The following is a 20,791-nucleotide window of genomic DNA, read 5'->3' as shown; positions in this document are numbered from 1 at the left end:
CATGGTTCAAACATATTTATCTCAAGTCATCAAAACAACTTTTGGCTTGGTTCATAACCTATATTTCTTCAATCAGGACTGAGTCAATGTCAGGTATGTCTCCTTTCAACACTCAAGAAAGAAAAGCCCCAATTCTGTTTTCATAGAGAAAGGTACTTTTACTGAATATGAACTGAATGCAACCAAAGAAAAACAAGGTCTGAGGCAATAGGCACGAAAATCACATATAGAAAGCATCCTTAAAACCCTCCCCCCAATCGTCCAGTCAGAATTATCCAATCCCCATCCCCCCCAAGGGGTCATGTGGGGTGCAGCTTCCGATGGCTCCATCCTCCTGGTATGCCACAACAGTTGATCTTGAGTGGTTATCAGCGCGCTCCCAGCTGCAGAGAAACGCAGAGGGAAACTTTCTCCCATTTACTCCATCAGCTCACTTCTCCCCCAGACATCCAGACAGCTCCCTCCTCCCCCAATTACAATGGCAGCCAAGCAAGCAAGCAATATAAAGGCGGAGGCTGACATTCGTCCCTCCTGCAGAAGAGACATTATTCCTAGAAGAAAAACAAAATAAGGGAAAATAGAAAATTTCATAAAAGGAACATAAGTACAGCTCCAAGATTAAGGTTTATCAGGATATTTGGAATAAAACAATTGCAGCTGCTTCGGAGCCCTAACATCTTGCTCATTTACCCATTCAGACTGAGCTAAAGGGAAATGTTTCCAGGCCACCAAGTACTGCAGCTTACTGCAATGTTTCCTCGAATCCAATATTTCTTTGACCTTAAAATGCTGTTCCCCTTCAATAAGTATGGGGACAGGAGGAGGTTCTTGGTCTGGACGCAAGGGGGACGTACGCTCAGGTTTCAGCAAACTAACATGAAACACCGGATGAATCCTCCGCAAGGCTTTAGGTATCTCTAATTGCACTGTAACTGGGTTAACTATGCGTACAATAGGGAAAGGACCCACATATTTGGGCCCAAGTTTTTTCGACTTTTGGGTAGTTTGCAAGTACTTGGTGGAAAGGAAAACCCTATCTCCTACTAATAATCTCTTATAATCCCTACCCTGAATACTTTTCTTATCAGCCTGGGTTTTATGAGCTTGGTCCAGGGCCTTACGTGTTATAGACCACGGATGGCGAGCTCCGGTAGGACTCGACACCAGGTACCACGTAGCTGTTCAATCCATTCAGCCAAAGAAGGTACCTGTGGTTTTTCCTGAGGCAACTCTGGGATGGGCACAAAGTCTTGGCCAGACTTAAATGGGGTAAACCCTGTACTACTATGTATAGAGTTATTATAGGCAACCTCTGCAAATGGCAACAAGTCCACCCAGTTATCTTGCTGATAATTTATGTAACATCTAAGGTATTGTTCCAACACCGAGTTAGTTCTTTCACAAGCCCCATTGGTCTGAGGGTGGTGGGCAGAGCTTAACCCCTGGGCAGAGCCTAACAACCCCAGGAACTCCTTCCAAAAGTGGGAGGTGAACTGGACCCCTCTGTCCGAGATTATTCGCTCTGAAACCCCATGTAATCTATACACATGCTGGACAAACATTTTAGCCAGAGTTTTAGCCAAAGGGATCTTGGGACATGGGACAAAATGTACTTGTTTAGAAAACAAATCAGTAACCACCCAAATGACTATTCCCTCCACTTTTGGGCAACTCAACAATAAAATCCATGGAGATCTCCTTCCATGGGGCTCCCGGCCTGGCTACACTGTGAAGTAACCCAGGGGTTTTCCCTGGAGGCTTCTTTACTGAAGCACATATGGGACAGCTTGCCACGTAGGCATCTATGTCTTTCTTTAGCGCTGGCCACCAGAAATGTTGTTTAACTAAATGTAATGTCTTCATGAAACCAAAATGCACAGCGATTTTAGCATCATAAGTGTATTGTAATACTGCCCCCCTCAGGCTGGTGGGGACATACAGTTTCGCTCGCAGCCAAGTGAGACCCTCCCAAAGCGTACACTCATTGGAGTGTGCTAAAAACCACTCATCAGTTTTTAGTGCTTCTTTTAACTGCTTGCTCAAGTTGCCGGACAAGGTTAGGTCCCCTTTCACCTGGGCTCTGACAACTGGTGCCACCAGCTGTTTTGAGGGGATAACTGGATGAATCACTTCCTTTCGAACACTATTGTATTGAGGCAGTCTTGAGAGGGCATCTGCCATAAAGTTCTCCCCTCCAGGAAGAACAGGGAGAAATTAAATCAGTTGAAGTGTTGGGCCCAGCGGACTTGCTTAGGCGACAGTTTTTGTGGCTTTTTTAAGGCCTCTAAGTTTTTGTGATCAGTCCACACCTCAAAGGGGTCTCAGATAATTTCCGAGAGGTATAGGCACAGGGTTGCAAATTCCTCTTGGCATTTGCTTGGAGTAACACCGCCCCGATGGCCACATCACTGGCATCAGCCTGAACAAAAAACGGGGCCTCTATGTCAGGATGTTTAAGGACCGGTTCAGCAGCAAACAGTCGTTTCAGTTTCTCAAAAGCTGCCTGACATTCCGTAGTCCACTCAAAAGGCCGGGAGGGCTTTGGTCTCTCCTCTCCTTTTGTTTTCAGAAGGTTAGTAATCGGTAAGGCAATTTTTGCGAACGAGGGGATGAACTATTGATAGAAGTTAACAAAACCCAGGAAGCTTTGTAGTTGTTTGCGGGTACATGGGGGAGCCCATTCCAACATAGCCCGGACCTTTTCTAGATTCATTTCTATCCCTTCATGTGAAATGTGGTACCCCAGATAGTCAATTTTAGTCTGGTGGAATTCGCATTTTGACAGCTTAGCATACAGCTCAGCGGCTCTAAGTTTTTTCAGGACTGCTCTCACCAGTTATAGTGGTCATCCATGGTCTCTGTGTAAATAAGAATATCATCCAGGTAGACCATAACCCCCTTGTAAAGGTGTTCATGCAGTACTTTGTTGATCAGTTGCATGAACACTGCAGGGGCTCCTTGTAGTCCGAAAGGGAGCACCCTAAACTGGAAACATCCCAGCGGGCAGTTGAAAGCAGTTTTCCATTCATCACCTTCCTTAATTTGAACTCTATAATACACCTCCCGCAAGTCCAGCTTAGTAAAAATATTTCCTTTGGCCAGGTGGACTAGCATGTCCTTCATGAGGGGCAGTGGGTAGATGTGGATACCCCAGGAAGAATTTCTATACTACAGTATGTAGGCCGGTGGGGGGGGGACAGCCACCTGACGCCTTCTCACTAAACACCTCCCGGAGGTCCCGGTACTCTTTTGGGATCTTTTCCTCCCCCACAATGTGTTCCATTGCAGTTGCCATCCCCTCGCTCACCACTTTGGCCATGCAATAGGGGTTCTCCCCTCTCTTCCCTTGCTGGTTAGAGCGGATGTGCAACACACCCATCTTCCAATTTATGCGCAGGTTCCATTTTTGGAGCCAGGGCAGCCCAAGTAGGAGGGGTCGTTCCATGCCAGGGGCCACAATAAAGCTCAGAGTTTCTAGGTGATTCCCCCATCCTCATCTCAATCAGTTCGGTTACAAAATGGGCTGCCTCCCCCAGCTACCGACCCATCTAGCTGACAGAATGCAATGGGCCTTTTCATCATTTTTAGTCATAGACCCATCTCTTCCACAATTTCAGGGCTGATGACATATCTGGTGCATCCCGAATCTAGAAGGGCTAGCATCTTCCCATGGGCCCTGGTGGATGGTACCTTTAGTTCTATGGGATGGTCATGGGTCCCCCATTCTGACTTACCAGGAGGTCCTCATCGGAATCGGTTTTGGTTTCGCTGTCATTGGCGAGGGTCGGAGTTCCCAACACATCCTTTTTCAGAGGAGTGAACTCAATGACTTCTACCCCTTTTAGGGTGGTTTTGCGGGCATTTTGTCGTCTCTCTTCCCTCCACTAGGTCACCTTGGGTCCAGGCTTAGAGAAACACTCAGCCTCTCATTGCCCCTCCTTTCCACATCTGAAGCATGCAGTGGACTTTGACTTGGAGACTGCAGGTCCCACTGCGGCCTTTGGAGCCCCCTTGTGGGATGAGGAGGGTGGTTGGCTCCAGGTGCGCCCACCATGGAAATGATCTGTGGCCAAGTCGATCTCCACATCAGCGGCCAGCACATACCAACTTTGCAGATCCCTAGAGGCCCCTCAGGAGCAGCAATCCTTGTAGACATCCTCATTAAGGCTATCCTTATAGCTTTCCAGCAGGGCTACTTCTAACCAGCCTCTCATGTAGGACACCAGCTCGCTGAACTCCTGGGTGTACACTGCCACCAATCTCTGCCCCTGATGTATGGACTTCATTCTAATTCTCACCCTTCACTCAGCTAACGGGTCCAAAAAGCATGTTCTGAGGGCTGCCATGAACTGGTCATAATTTCTTATCAGAGGGAATCTTCATTATTGAGTCCCACCATCCACTCAGCTGCCACTCTCTCCATCTCAGCCACGGCATCTGGTAGTTGTTACTCCTTGGGGGGTCTTCTCTAGCTCGGGTAACCTCCCCATGCCCAGCGACCGTTTAGCTCTCTCCGGCTTTTCCTCAAGCTGTAAATCAGCCATCCACTCTGAAGCCTCCCAGCCAAAGTGTGACAGGGAGGTTGCAGAACCAGCAGCTCCCATATCCTCCTGGTCGCTGTCTTGGTCAGACATTCTTTGCTCAGCCCCCACGGTATTTTTCTGGGCTGGCTGTTAATTGCAGACCTTGCTTAATGTCAGTTATGCCTCCTTTCAACACTCAAGAAAGAAAAACCCTGATTCCATTTTCATAGAGAAAGGTACTTTTACAGAGTATGAATTGAATGCAACTAAAAAAAAAAAGCAAGGTCTGATAGGTGCGAAAATCACATATAGAAAGTATCCTTAAAACCCTCCCCCCAATCGTCCAGTCAGAATTATCCAATCCCCATCCCCCCCAAGGGGTCATGTGGGGTGCAGCTTCCGATGGCTCCATCCTCCTGGTATACCACAATAGTTGACCTTGAGTGGTTATCAGCGCGCCTCCCAGCTGCAGAGAAATGCTGATGAAAACTTTCTCCCATTTACTCCACCAGCTCACTCCCCCCCCCAGACATCCAGACAGCTCCCCCCCCCATTACAATGGCAGCCGAGCAAGCAAGCGATATAAAGGTGGAGGCTGACATTCATGATAGAGGTTGCATTTAAGATATAAATGATAGTTTAAAAACCACAGTGTCTGATCTTCTATCAGATGCAAAGCCAGAATCAAAATGTCACCATCAAATAAGTATACTTCAGTGCAATATATGAAGTCAGTCATTATGTCTTCAGCCTTGGTATACATCTCCTAGAGAATTCATTCTATAGGGATTTTGAATGCTTTTTGCCAAATATTTAAAAAGGTTTTTACCTATCAGTGCTGGAACATTTGAATGTGGATTTTACAGAAGTGTCCACAGTATTGACATTTGCAAAGCAGCAAGCATTCCTGAATCTGTGGTTTTGATATGTTTTGCTTATTTACATTTCAGCATTCTTATAAAGGAATGTCTCTGTTTTATACAAACTTGATTTTCATGGTTTCTGCAAGCTCTGCTTTCAATCAGAGAGCTTATGCTGAGCAAAAACAACATTGATCTGGCTACCCACAGATGTAGTTGCCTACATCTTCATTAAATATTAATGATTTTCCCCAAGCCATAGACATGATGGAGAACCAGGCTTGACCAATGAACATGACACTCTTTGGAAAGCTATCTTATGAGATGTAGGTAAGTTGTTTTGTAAGGTATCTGTGCAGTCTTACAAAATGCTTTGCCTCTTTTTTACAGGTTTAATAGAACCAATTAATGTTTGGTATTATTAATTTAGGAACGTTTACAATTTGCATGTCTTTCAACATTTCAGAGAGGAAATAGGGGCATGCAGCCCCTTTATGTCTCTTGTGTTAATAATTACCAACCAGATAGCCCCCTGCTGTAATTGTTGCTGAAAAAATCTATTCCATCTGTTGAACATGCTGTTAATTCACTCAGCAATTTCTGATCTTGCATTGGTTTCCAAGCCCTCCCCAAAAATTGTTTCTTTAGATTAAATATATATATAGGGTGTGTGAAGATGCCTATAATTTCTGTATGCTTTATTACCTGCAATTCCAAGTGTGAAACATTATGTCAGCCTCCGTTCTTTCATTGCTTGCTTGCTTGGCTGCTATGAAACGGGGGGAGGGGGGAGCTCTTGGGATTCTTGAGGGGGGGAAGCAAGCTGGAGGAAAACAAAAGTAATTCTTTGCTGCAATGTTTTCTTTGAAGCTGATAATGTCTCAAGGTTAATGGTCATGACATAGCAAGAGGATGACACTGCCAGACGTTTGCTCCCACATGACCCCTGGAGAACCTGTGGATTGGATGATTTACGCTGGACAGTTGGGGGGGGGATGCTTTCTATACGTGATTTTTGCGCCTTTGCTTCAGACCTTGCTTTTCTTTGACTGCATTCAGTTCTTATCCAGTAAAAGTTACCTTTCTCTATGAAAATGGAGTCGGGGTTTTTCTTTCTTGGATAATGAAAGGAGGCTGCCCTGACATTAAGCAAGGTCTCTTTTTAACAGCCATCCCAGAAAACTAACGAGGGGACTGAGCAAACAATGTCTGATCAAGACAGCGACCAGGACCAGATGGGGGCTGCCAGCTCAACAGCTTCGTCATTTCATGGGGGGGAAGCCTCGGACTGGATGGCAAATTTACAGCTGGAAGAAGACCCAGAGCAAGCCAGATGGTTGGTGGGAGTGGGGAGGCTACTGGAGCTGGAAAAGACCCCCCTTGGTGTAACAAGCACCAGACCTGAAAGGGAGAATCTGCCTGGATGCAGGAGCAGAAAGAAAGCCTCCTGGTCACACAGGCCCTGCAACTTCTGAAGGAAGCTGAAGAGAGCTGTAGAAGCTGAGAGAGATATGTTTACCCTGCTGAGAAGGGGGGAGACCGCTCTAGGGATGAATCAGAGGCTGTTGCTTGTGGGGGAGAGCGAGAGCAAACTGGGGAAGGAACATCTCAAGCCTCTGGAGCTCAGGCGGGAGATGCAGCAGCCCAGGGGGCCCCAGCAATATAGGCACCACCCTGGAGGCAAAGAAAGCCAAAATTTCCCTGCATATCAGAAACGTTTGGAGGAGATCCGAAGAAACTGGGATTTTTCCTGACCCAAGTCTGGAACCATATGCAGGACAGGGGAGAGGATTTCCTCTCAATGCCGCATGAGTGAGGTGCATTACCAAAGCCCTAGAGGGAGTAGCAGTTGAATGGATGGTGGGACTCCACAATAATAACTCCCCCTTGCTGAGAAATTATGATCAATTTATGAGAGCCCTCAGAACGCATTTTGAGGACCCCTTAGCCGAGCGAAAAGCAAGAATCAGAATGAAGGGCATTCAGCAGGGCCGGAGATCAGTGGTGGAATACACCCAAGAGTTCCGCGAGTTGGCACCCTACATGAGAGGGTGGTCAGAAGTGGCCCTACTAGAGAATTATAAAGATGGGCTGAATGAGGACGTATACAAAGATTGCCGTTCCTGGGGGGTCCCAGAAGACCTGCAGAGCTGGTACGTGGTGGCAGCGGACATGGAGATCAATCTGGCCCAAAACCGGCTTCACGGTGGGTGCTCTTGGGATCAGCCACCCTCCTTATTTCAAAAGGGGGCACCAAAGGCAGCAGTGGGGAAGACAGGGCCCAAGCCAAAACCCTCCACATGTTTCAAATGTGGGAAGGAAGGGCACTGAGCCACTGAGTGTTTCTCCAAACCAGCGCCCAAGGTGGCCTTGGCTGGAGGAAAGAAGGCTGATAAAGCACCCGCAAAAACCCACGAGGCCGCGCTGAAAGGAGAAGTCGTTGAGTTTACTCCCCTGAAACAGGGTGAGTTGAGAACTCCGACCACCGCTGATGACCGAATCCGACCTGGTGAGTCACAATGGGGGCCCCATGACCATCCCAGTAGAACTAAGGGTACCATCCACCGGGGCCCACGGTCAGATGCCAGCTCTTCTAGACTCTGGATGCACCAGCTGCATAATCAGCCAAACATGGTTGAAAAGATGGGCCTAAGACTAAAAGCGTTGAAAAAGCCCATCACATTCTGTCAGCTAGACGGATCAGTGGCAGGAGGGGGCCCAGCCAATTTTGTGACCGAGCCAATCGAGATGCAAATGGGGGATCACTAGAGACTCTTAGTTTTATAGTGGCCCCAGGCATGGAATGGCCTCTCATACTTGGACTGCTTTGGCTCCGTAAATGGAACCCGCGCACAAACTGGAGAACTGGAGTTTTGCGCATTCACTCCAAAAAAGCAGGAAAGGAAAGGGAAGAACCCCATTTAGTGGACAGAGTGGAAAACGAGGGGGCGGCAATGGCAACAGACCACATTGAGGGGGAGGAAAAGATTCCAAAGGAGTATTGGGACCTCCGGGAGGTGTTCAGCGAGAGGATCTCAGACTTACTGCCCTCCCACCGTCCAACGGACTGTACCATTGAAATATTTCCTGGAGTAAAACTCCCTAAGCCAAAAATCTACCCCATGACCCCCCGGGAGCTGGGGGAACTATGAAACTTTATTGACAAAAACCTCAAACGGGGTTTTATCCAACTGGCTAGGCCGAGGGTGGCAGTGCCGGTACTCTTCTGGGAGAAGAAGGATGGGTCCTTTCGCTTAGTGGTTGACTACAAAAACCTGAACGCCATTTGCATAGAAAATGTCTACCCCTTGCTGTTCATGAAGGACATGCTAGCCCACCTAGGCAATTTTCACTAAAGTGGACTTACAGGAGGCTTAATATAGAGTTTGGATTAAGAAAGGGGATGAATGGAAAATGGCTTTTAACTACCTGCTGGGATGTTTCCAGTTTCAGGTGCTCCCTTTCGGACTGCAAGGAGCCCCTGCTGTGTTCATGCAATTAATCAACGAAGTACTGCATGAACACCTGTACAAGGAGGTGCTGGTCTACTTGGATGACATCCTTATCTACACCGAGAACATGGACAACCATGTAAAGTTGGTGAGGACTGTCCTGAAAAAACTCAGGGCTGCTGAACTGTATGCCAAACTATCAAAGTGTGAATTCCATCAAAACAAAATTGACTATCTGGGATACCGCATCTCGCATGAGGGAATAGAGATGGATCTGGAAAAGGTCCGGGCAGTGTTGGAATGAGCCCCACCATGCACCCGCAAACAACTACAGAGCCTCCTGGGATTTGCTATAGACAGTTCATCCCATCGTTCGCCAAAATTGCATTGCCAATTACTGAATTACTTCTGAAAACAAAAGGAAAAATAAAACCAAAGCCCTCCCGGCCCCTTGAATGGACTATGGACTGTCAGGCGGCGTTTGAGAAACTAAAACAGTTGTTTGCTGCTGAACCGGTCCTTAAACATCCTGACATGGAAGCCCCTTTTGTTGTACAGGCTGATGCCAGTGATGTAGCAGTAGGGGCAGTGTTACTACAAGTGAATGCGGAAGTAAAGCTGCAACCCTGTGCCTATACCTCTCGTAAACTAACGGAGACAGAGAGGAGATGGGCCATATGGGAGAAAGAGACTTTTGCAGTTTGTTGGGCACTGTTAATGTGGAGACAATTCCTTGAAGGAGCTAAGCACCCGTTTGAAGTGTGAACTGACCACAAAAACTTAGAAGCTTTGAAAATGCCACATAAACTGTCCCCAAAACAAGTCCGCTGGGCTCATCACTTCAAACAATTTAATTTCTCTCTGTGCTACCTTCCTGGAGGGAAGAACTTAATGGCAGATGCCCTTTCTAGACTGCCACAATACAATAGTGTTAGAGAGGAGGTGATTCGGCCAATTATCCCCTCAATACAACTGGCTGCACTAGTAGTTACTAGAGCCCAGGCGAAAGCAGATCCAACTTTGTCGGACAACTTGACTAAGCAACTACAAGAAGCTCTAAAGACCGGGCTTCCGGTGGCACCATAGGCATTGATGATCGCTCCCTTTGGAGCACTAGCCCCATGATCATGTTAAAGCCGCTAGAACAGCGAAAATCAGCTGTCTAGTGGCTTGGAAACTTTCCCCTTGGGAAAAGTGGAGAAAGAGAGCAGCTGGGCATGGGTAGAGCTCCCCAAGAGCCCCAGGAATAATTCTGGAGCTTGAAGGGTGAGAGCTTCCTGGAAGCTCGACAGAGCTCCGGATCCGGGATTTTTTTTTTTTTTTTAATTTGATTTATATGCCGCCCTTCTCCGGAGACTCAGGGCGGCTTACAGTGCGTTAAGCAATAGCCTTCATACTTTTGTATATTTATACAAAGTCAGCTTATTGCCCCCACAAACTGGGTCCTCATTTAACCTACCTTAGAAAGGATGGAAGGCTGAGTCAACCTTGAGCCTTGGAGAGATTCGAACCAGCAGTAAATTGCAGGCAGCTGTGTTAATAACAGGGTGCTTTAAACCACTGTAGTACCAAGGCTCAGGGATGCTTCTGCTTTAAGCAGAACAAGACGCCACGACCACCCTGGCAACAATCTTTCAAAATACTGGATACAAAAGCAGGCAGAGCAAAGGCAGGAGTGATCATAATTGCAAGTACCAAACTTTAACTCTGAATGTGTATTATATACTTCCTTCTGGATTATTAAGGGAAGAAAGTGAAAGGAAATGGCGCCAGAGCCTTAATGGGGTGTGAAAGTGAAAGTTAAGAGCAAAGTATCATCTGGCGCTGACAGCCCCTGTTTAAAATTATTGGATTTTACTTTAAAAGAATGAAGATTTAAAATTGACTTTAGACAAATCAAAAATTTACCAAGGACTGGAAATTAACTTGATTTAGTGGACTTATTGTTTTGGCTGTTGCAAAAGTTTAAAATTAAAATTGAAAATTAGAAAATGGCTTCAAGGCAAATAAAAACTGTTGCGGCTAAAAGTGCTGGGGGATCACCCGCCCAACTACCTAAATTGCAATCTTTGTCAGCTCCAATGGAACCACAAATATTAACACTGGAAGCTTTGCAGGAAGCTTTAAAGACAGAGGCCTCTGTTTTAGAGGAAAAAATTACTTCTGTCTTTGAAGAAAAAATGCGGGATGTGGCTGAAGAGATGGCAGAAATTAAAGAGGTAATTCAAATTCGAAATAAGGAAATCAGAAAAGATATTGTTTTGGCATTTCAGGGTCTGGCAAGCCATATTGAAGGGCTGGAGGAAAGAGTGGAAGAAATTAATCAATCCAATGTGGATTTGGAAAATAAAATGGGTGAGGTCCAGACAAAGATGGAGAGGGCAGGCTTAGAAGTGACAATGATACAATATAGGGCGATGGAGTTTGCCCTGAGAGTAAGAGGCCTGAGAGAAAATAATCAAGAGAATTTGCGAGAGATCTTTGCAGAAGCCCTTGCACAGATAATTGGAGAACAAAAAACAGATCTTGAATGGCAAATTGACAAAATTTATCGTGTTAACTCATGGGTTGCCAGACAGAAACATTTACCAAGAGATATTGTAATCTATTTTACAACAAGGAGGATACGAAATGAAATTTTACAAGCTTCCTACAAAAATAAACTTCAAGTGGCAGGGCAGGAGGTTTTAATATTGAAAGAAATTCCCCCCAAAATGCTGAGAACCAGAAAGGACTATGCTTTTTGGTGGAAGAAGTTAGAAATCGCCAGATACAGTACAGATGGGAGGTTCCAGTTGGATTAGTGGTGAATTACTCAGGAGAAAGATGTCATCTCAATACAGTTTGGAAGGCAAGAGACTTTTATACAAATGTATTAAAGGTTGGATGCCCACCGTCCCCAGAAGTTAGAAGAAGAAAGGAAGCAGAGGAGGCAAGAAAAGGGGAGAAAGAAGAAATGCAGGCACAGGCCCAAGGAGGGGTTTTGATTACTCAAGAAGACTTAATACAACTCTCAGGCACTGTTCAAGCTCCAGTGTTATTGGAAAAAGTAGAGGAACCAAAGGATCAGAGACAGACCCGAGCGGCAACTAAGCGCAGAGAAGAATTAAAGGTGCAGCAAATTCAGATGAAAACTCAAGAAATCACAAAAACAGAAGCAGTGGGAGGAGCAAGGCCGAAGAGGAAAATGCAGGAAGATTTTCAGCTGATGCTCCAAAAGCTTCAAGGAGCCAAGAATGGCAACTAGATTTTTAACTTGGAATGCCAATGGTTTAAATTCACCGCAAAAGAGGAGGAAAATATTTCATTATCTGAAACAGTACAAAAATGAAGTAATTTGTTTGCAAGAGACACATATTAAAATGAAAGACCAAAAATATTTGATAAACGCAAGATTGGGAACACATTTTGTAGCATCTGCACCAGAAAAGAAAAATGGCATAGTTATATACTTAAAAAAAGACTTACTAGCTAGACTAATTGAAGCAGATGATCAAGGAAGATATATAGCAATTGAAATTTTAATAGAGGGGGAAAAATACTTTTAATTGAAGTGTATGCACCTAACCAACAACAAGAAAAAATTTACAAGCTTTTACATACCAAATTAATACAATGGGATTACAAATTGTGTATATTATTGGGTGATTAGAATGGAGTTTTGGATACTAAAAAAGACAAAAAAGGACCTTCGCAAAATATTCAAATGTGCACTAGAGTGCCTAAATCTTTCTTTGATATGATGGAAGATATGGAGTTGAGAGATATCTGGCGAGAACGGAACATTGAAGAAAAAGACTTTACTCTTTTTTCTGATAGACACCAATCCCTTTCTAGGATTGATTTTATATTAATTACTAATGACTTTCTTTCTAGGGTGAAGAAGACGAAGATATGTCCAAGAACATTAACAGATCATAGCCTGGTTTGGATGGAACTGGAACATGAAAAGGGACCCAGGAGGTCCTGGAGGTTAAATGAAAATTTGTTTAGATATGAGAAAAATGTGAAAGAATGTAAAAAAACCAGTGCATTCGGTTATAGGTTTAATGGATATAATTAATCAATATTTGATTAATAATTAATTAAAAATAATAATTAATTAATTAATAATTAATTAAAAATCAATTAATTTAATCAATAATTGATTTTTTATTAACGTTTGTATTACATGTATTTTTATCGTTCACTGTTCACCGCCCTGAGTCCCTTAGGAATAGGGCGGTATATAAATTTAATAAATTTAATAAATAAATAAATAAATAAATATGGACAAGTATCTGGATTTAAAATAAATGCAGGGAAAACAAAGATGATAACTAAAAATATGACTATAAATCAAAAAGAAGAAATAGAAAGAGTAACAGGATTTGAAATAGTAAAGAAGGTTAAATATTTAGGGGTTTATATTGTGACTTCAAATGCAAAATTATACAAGTATAATTATGAACCGTTGTGGCAAAAAATAAAGAAAGAGATAGAAAACTGGAAAAAACTACAACTGTCCTTGTTGGGAAGAATAGCAGCAGTAAAAATGAATGTTTTATCAAAGTTTTTATTTCTTTTTCAAATGATACCAATACTTAAAAAAGATGCAAATCTGAAGGAATGGCAGAAGGGTATCAGTAACTTTGTTTGGGCAGGAAAGAGACCGAGAATAAAGCAAAAAATAATGCAAGATATATGTGAGAGAGGAGGTCTCAAAATGCCCAATTTAAGATTGTATTATGAGGCAGCTGCCCTTTCAGCAATTAGTGATTGGATTAACTCAACAGTAGAGAGAATATTGAATATAGAGGGATATGATTTGGTATATGGCTGGCATGCATATTTATTATATGATAAAAAGGTGGATAAGAATTTTAAAAGTCATATATTAAGGAATGCGTTATTACATGTCTGGAAAAAGTATCAATATAAACTAAACAATAAAATACCTATATGGGCAATACCCAGACATGCGATAGAGAATATAAGTGTAGAACAAAAACAAGATGTGATTACTTACAAAGAGCTTCTTATTATGGAAAGAGGCACATTGCAATTAAAATCTTTGAATGTATTAAAAGAAGAAAGGATAATTCAAACTTGGTTTCAGCATGGACAGCTGCAAGGTAGATGGAAAGAGGATCAGAAAATTGGTATCTTGCAAAATGAGGAAAATTTGGTAAAACAAATTAGAGACCAAGGAGTTTATAGATAGTTTGCATATGTTAGCTTATATTTGTTAAATGCTATACGCTGTATTTTGCTCTGGGAAGTCGGGGGGGGGGCAGGAGGAGGGTTGGGTTGGGAGGGGGGAGGAGGGGGAAAATTGTTTGTAATTTTTTTTTAACTTTTCAATAAAAAAAAAAAGTTCTAAAGATTGATCAGTGGTTTCTGGCCCATTCAAATTAGTGTACACTTCGAGAAGGACTTGCTTGGGTGGAAGCCAAGCTATATGTTCCTGCCAGTTTGAGAGCAACAGTTTTACAGCACGCCCATGATGCCAAAGTTGCTGGGCATTTTGGATTTGTGAAAACATTACATTGAGTTAAGCGGCAATTCTGGTGGCCCGCACTCAAGAAGGACATAGAGACATATGTGGCCAGTTGTCCTGTGTGTGCTTCAGCCAAGAGGCCTCCTGGAAAGCCACCTGGACTGCTTCAAAGTGTTGCCAGACCGGGTGCCCCATGGAAGGAAATTTCCATGGATTTTATTGTAGAATTGCCCGACAGTGGGGGGGAACACAGTTATTTGGGTGGTTACTGATTTCTTTTCCAAACAAGTGCATTTCATCCCATGTCCAAAGATCCCATCTGCAAAAACATTTGCAAAAATGTTTGTCCAACATGTATACAGGTTACATGGAGCTCCAGAACGTACAATTTCGGATAGAGGAGTTCAATTTACCTCCTATTTTTGGAAAGAGTTCCTAGGGTTGATAGGCTTGGCCCAAGGGTTAAGCTCCGCCCACCACCCCCAAACTAATGGGGCTTGTGAGAGCACCAATTCCGTGTTAGAACAATATCTGAGATGTTACATAAATTATCAGCAAGATAACTGGGCAGATTTACTGCCGTTTGCAGAGGTGGCCTATAATAACTCCATACATAGCAGCACAGGGTTTACCCTTTTCAAGGTGGCTTCTGGCCAAGATTTTGTGCCCATTCCAGAGTTGCCTCAGGAAAATCCACAAAACCCCTCCTTGGTTGATTGAATTGAACAGTTATGTGCCACTTGGTCAGTAACTCGCAAGGCACTTGATGAAGCACATCGGGCTCATAAAGTCCAAGCCGATAAGAAGAGGGTTCAAGCAAGGACTTATAAAGTTGGTGATATGGTTTACCTCTCCACCAAATACTTGCAAACTACCCAAAAGTCTAAAAAGCTTGGGCCCAAGTATGTGGGTCCTTTTCTGGTAGTTTGAATCATTAACCCAGTCACAGTACAATTGGAGTTACCAAAAAGTTTGAGATGAATTCATCTGGTGTAAGTTGTTAAAACCGGAGCATTCGTCCCCTTTGCATCCAGACCACGAACCTCCTCCTGTCCCCATACTGATTGAAGGGGAACAGCATTTTGAGGTCAAAGAGATCTTAGACTCTAGAAAGCATCGGGGTAAGGTGCAGTATTTGGTGGCCTGGAAACATTTCCCATTATCTAAGGCAGAATGGGTAAATAAACGAGATGTTCGAGCTCCTAAGAAAGTACAGTAGTTTCACTCCAACTATCCTGATAAACCCGTAATCTGTTTTTTATGTTATGCCCTATTTCTGTGATCATCTGTTTTATGTCGTTTTGGTTTCTTGTAGGAATAACGTCTCTTCTGCAGGAGGGCCAAATGTCAGCCTCTGCTGTTTCATTGCTTGTTTGCTTGACTGCCATGAAATGGGGGGAGGGGGGAGCTCTTGGGCTTCTTGAGGGGGGGAAGTGAGCTGGAGGAAAACAAAAGTAATTCTTTGCTGCAACATTTTCTTTGAAGCTGATAACGTCTCAAGGTCAACGGTCGTGGCATAGCAAGAGGATGACACTGCCAGATGTTTGCTCCCACATGACCCCTGGAGAACCTGTGGATTGGATGATTTACCCTGGACAGTTGGGGGGGATGCTTTCTATATGTGATTTTCGCGCCTTTGCTCCAGACCTTGCTTTTCTTTGACTGCATTCAGTTCTTATCCAGTAAAAGTTACCTTTCTCTATGAAAATGGAATCAGGGTTTTTTTTTTTCTTAGATAATGAAAGGAGACCGCCCTGACACATTAGCTCTGTATTTCATAGCACCTGAAGGTTTCGGCATCTACATTATACCCTGTGCATTGGGAACAAAGATTCTGCCAAAGTCTTCACTGGGGTCACATTTTAAAGATACCGTCCAGAGCTTTTTTTTTTAATAGTGTGTGATACTGAATGGCAGGAATAAATAAATAGACCATAAGAGCTTATTTTATGGTCTTTGTTATCTGAAGGGGGTACAACCATGCAGGGAACCAATGCTACTTAGGGATACTCTGATGGGATTTCACCTTGGTACCCCCACAAGCAACAGAATGGATTCTTTTCTATTTCACATTAGTGAAACCTCACCTCAACTTTAGAGAAAGACTATGATCAGTGGCTAGAATGCAATATTGCAGGTTAATTCTGCTGACTGTCAGCAGTTTGATCCTGACCAGTTCAAGGTTGATTCAGCCTTCCATCTTTCTGAGGTCAGTAAAATGAGGACCCAAATTGTTGGGGGCAATATGCTGACTCTGTAAACTGCTTAGATAGGGCTGTGAAGCACTCTGAATTAGTATATAATTCTAAGAGCTATTGCTATGGTGATTTTAGGGCTTCAAAGAATGCTTCAAAGTTCATTCATGAAGCATTGAATGCAGTTGAGCAATGCAACCTCCTTTACAAGAAATCTTTTTGTCTTCCTTACACCATGCAACTTGCTGAGGCAAACTGTAGCTACTTTTCAAGGCCTACTTCTTCATTGTTTCTGTGTTGTTTGTCCTTGTTATTAGTTATTTTTATTACCCTGGTTGTGTTCAATTGTTTCTGTTATTAGCTCCTTGAACATTTAGCTAGAAAGATAGAATTCCAATTGCATAAACCAATAGTTAATATGAAAGACCACAAGCATGCTTTTGTAATAAGTATGATAGCCTCTTTTGAACCCTTGAACCATTGAACTATGCTCCTTGTGTAGTTCTTAAATATACCCAGCTCAATCAGTTCTTTCCTTGTTATTCTGCTCTCTCTGAACCATGTAATCTGAAATCAACCCAACCTTATGCGTCTCATTCATCTAGAACAGTGGTTCTCAACCTTCCTAATGCCGCGACCCTTTAATACAGTTCCTCATGTTGTGGTGACCCACAACTAGGGGTGGGTTCTAAATTTTTTTACTACCGGTTCTGTGGGCATGGCTTATTTTGTGGGCGTGGCTTGGAGGTCATGTGACTGGGTGGCCGTGGCTAGCTGGTCATGTGACCGGATGGCCATGGCTATGTGTATAGGGACTACTCAGAGGGCTGAAAAAAGTCATTTCTGACAGGTCCTCGCACTTTTGACTGGTCCTCACACTTATGACCATCCTCACATTTATGCCCGTGCAGCATTCTTAACAACTGTGTCACTCATTTCACAACTGCTTCTCTTCACCATGGTGACAAGATAGGGCAAAAACGTAAAATGTGAGGACAGTCGTAAGTTCGAGGACTGGTCAAAAGTGCGAGGACCAGTCAAAAATAACTTTTTCAGCCCTCTGAGTAGTCCATATGCACAAAAGGACTACCCAGAGGGCTGAAAAAAGTGATTTCTGACTGGTCCTCGCACTTTTGACCGGTCTTCGCACTTATGACTGGTCATCATTTATGCCCATTGTAGCATTCTTAACAACCATGTCACTCATTTCACAACTGCTTCTCTTCACCATGGTGACAAGATAGGGCAAAAAAGGTAAAATGTGAGGACAGTCGTAAGTTCGAGGACTGGTCAAAAGTGCGAGGACCAGTCAGAAATAACTTTTTCAGCCCTCTGAGTAGTCCATATGCATAAAAGGATACAGCAATAGAGAGGGATGAAGGAAGGGAAGGGAAATTAGAGTAGGAGGGAGGGTAAGAGAGGGAGGAAGAGAGGAGAAGAAGAAGAAAGGAAGAGGAAGTAGGGAGGAGAAGAAGAGGGGGAGGAAGAGAAAGTAAGAAGGAAAGAAAAGAGAGAGGTGGTAGGTTTGAGGAGAAAGATTGCTATACAATAAAAAAGATGAAAGGGAAGAAAGTCAACCCCAAACAAATATAAAGATATTAAGATAAAGAATGAATTGTTAAACTTTAAAGAATAAAAGAGAACAAATATGAATAAATAACAATAATTAGAAACACACATACAAACATACAATGTATTTTCTTTGAACAGAGTATTTGGCCAGTTCACAAATTTAAACAGTGTTTAGTCATTTCAATTAAATTTACAATTTCTATATTTCCTTTTTGCCATATTTATTCCTCATCTATTTTTGTAAAAAACCAATATTACCCTTCATCCTCATCTCTAATCTTAATCAAATTCAATTTTTCCCTTCTATTCTATATTATACCCCTTCCCATTGTCATATAATTTTATATCCATCCTCACATTGGTTAATTATGTAATATTAGTTGTTTAATATAAATTCAACATTTTAATATAAATCAATTAGTTATATAACTACCTTTTTTGTATATTAATCAATATGAACATGAATATTCCAATTATTTCCATGCAATCCAATTTCTTACAAATCAATTAATTATATTTACCAATAATAATAAACTAAATAATTTCCCCCATATATTCCTCCAAACCACAACTTAACCATTTCTGCTTTCAGAAATATACAATTAATAGTATCTCAATTATTACAATTCCCTAGTTAAATAGAGCTTTTTTTCTTTTGTGTTTTAAAATCTTGAACTCTCCTCTTTTTCCCTAAGTTTCCCATTGTTTGCACCTACCCTTTTTGGTGAGGAAAAAGAAAAGAAATCTGCCTGCCTAATTTTCAAACGTTGCAGCAATAGCAAAGCAGTTTCAGTTTCGTTTTTCAGCATAGCTAGGGGAAAAAAATCTGCTCCAGGACTCTTTGCAAGGAAGCAGCAGAGCCCTGAGCAAAACAGCTGAGACAAATCAGCTGAGAGTCGGGAGCCGATCTAATCAAGGGCTAATTAGCCTATGCTGAAGCTCCATGGGCCAATAAAATTACAAAAAAACACCGAACCATTTGTTAAATTGCTGGCTCGCCCGCCCCTCACCCACCACTATTTATTGGCAATAAATAGTGGTGCGGAGGGGCGGGGCAAGCCAGCAATTTAACAAACGGTTCGGCTCCTAGAACCAGCAGAATCCCACTACTGGCTATAGGGCGGCCCTTTGAAGCCCCGCGGCAAGAATTTAAAGAGTTTTTTTTCCTCTAGCCATCAGCTGGGACTCCAGAGGCAGCAACAGATTGGGAGTGGGTGGGGCAAGCGAACGGCCAGCGATCCAACAGAGCAGAGAGTGAGGGTGAGTGAAGGCATGGGGGGGGCGAGAGAGGGCTTTGGCGACCCCTGTGAAATGGCCGTTCGACCCCCAAAGGGGTTGCGACCCCCAGGTTGAGAACTTCTGATCTAGAAGCAAATCCTGATGATTTCAGTGAAGAAATATGCTTTGAATTACAGTTGCACTTCATTAGATGACTAGGTATTATATGATGTTTTGCAATCTATTTTTTTAAGCTAAACAAAGTGTTGTTTTTGTAGAATGGGAAATGCCAGCAAAAGATTTTAAAAGCAGATACTGCATGGTTCTGAAGTCCTTTTTTGACAGGCGCATATTTTCAGCTCCGGTATCCTGACCTACTTGGTGGTGAGGATTTAATTAAGAGCCATATATTATTGTCAAAGCCATTAAAGCTTTGCCTTGATTAAAAATGGAATTGTTTAATTAAAAAGAAAGGGGTTTGGCTAACCTTAGCATTATGTTTGAATAAGACATTTTATATCAGCTAATTTTTTTTCTATCTTTCGCATTCAGGCTTGATGATTCGGGAAGCATACATCAATGTGACAAGGCAGCAAGTGGAGGATTTTCATGGACCAGAAGACTACTGGTGCCAGTGTGTGGCCTGGAGCCTCCTAGGAACTTCCAAGAGCCGGAAGGCTTCGGTCCGCATTGCCTGTAAGTGGTTTTTGCTCTCCAGAAATGGATGGGCATTGTTCTTAATCTATGCATCTCATAACAGCTCAGTGTGAATATAGGTACATGTGTAGCATTCCTGTATGTAGAAAAAAATTGTGTCTGTATCCCTGTGTAGATGAATATTTGGATTTCTGGTAAAGTTTGCATCATACTGGTGAACCACTGTTGTGTGTTGGATTTCATAGGAGTCCCAAAGGTACTTTTCTTTTTTTTCATAAAGCAACTGGACTTTCTGGGGTTTTTTTCTTTGAAAATGTTTCCCTTCTCATCTAAGAAGCTTCTTCAGTTCTAATTCAATTCTTCAATTAGAGCAGTATACCTACAATGGATATAACAGGTTTATACTTTTTAGAGCATTTCCAGGCAAAAATATCTTGTAAGAATGTAAGAACGGCCTTGATGGACCAAGCCAACATCTATCTTAGTTTAGCATTTGGTTTCTCAAGTGGTCAACCGGGTACTCATAAACAGGAGCCCATGCAATCTAACCTCTTTGAAACCTATCCAAGATGGGTAACGACAAATGACTTTGTCTTGTTCAATGAATTCCAAAGATTTGTTGTGTGATAAAGACTTTTATCTTTCCTGAATCTTTTTCCTGTCAGATTCAAATGATGATCCTTGCTCCTATTGTTCTGAGAAAAAAAACCCAAAACTTCCTGTTTGTTTTCTCTGTGCATGCCTGCATGATTTTATACACCTTTGTGTCTATTACCATATGTGAAATACTCTGTAAAGAGAAGTTGGAATGTTTCCAAAGTAGACAGAGGAAAAT

At 42.8% G+C, this 20,791-nt stretch overlaps 1 protein-coding gene and 1 pseudogene across 3 annotated transcripts in view; both read left to right on the top strand.

Annotated features, from left to right (window-relative positions):
- UNC5D (unc-5 netrin receptor D) overlaps positions 1 to 20,791 on the top strand; it is a 696,347-nt gene that overhangs the window by 429,407 nt on the left and 246,149 nt on the right. For all 3 annotated transcript variants that reach the window (XM_034436892.2, XM_060693513.2, XM_060693514.2), the window contains exon 3: positions 19,852 to 19,995. In XM_034436892.2, coding sequence (XP_034292783.1) covers positions 19,852 to 19,995 — 144 coding nt within the window. The remainder of the gene's footprint in view (positions 1 to 19,851; positions 19,996 to 20,791) is intronic.
- LOC148112476 (uncharacterized) lies at positions 11,013 to 12,082 on the top strand (annotated as a pseudogene).

The sequence above is a fragment of the Pantherophis guttatus genome, chromosome 9 (genome assembly GCF_059756535.1).
Source record: "Pantherophis guttatus breed Tessera chromosome 9, ASM5975653v1, whole genome shotgun sequence".
NCBI classification, from domain to species: domain Eukaryota; kingdom Metazoa; phylum Chordata; class Lepidosauria; order Squamata; family Colubridae; genus Pantherophis; species Pantherophis guttatus.
This window is presented reverse-complemented; position numbering and strand designations above follow the sequence as displayed.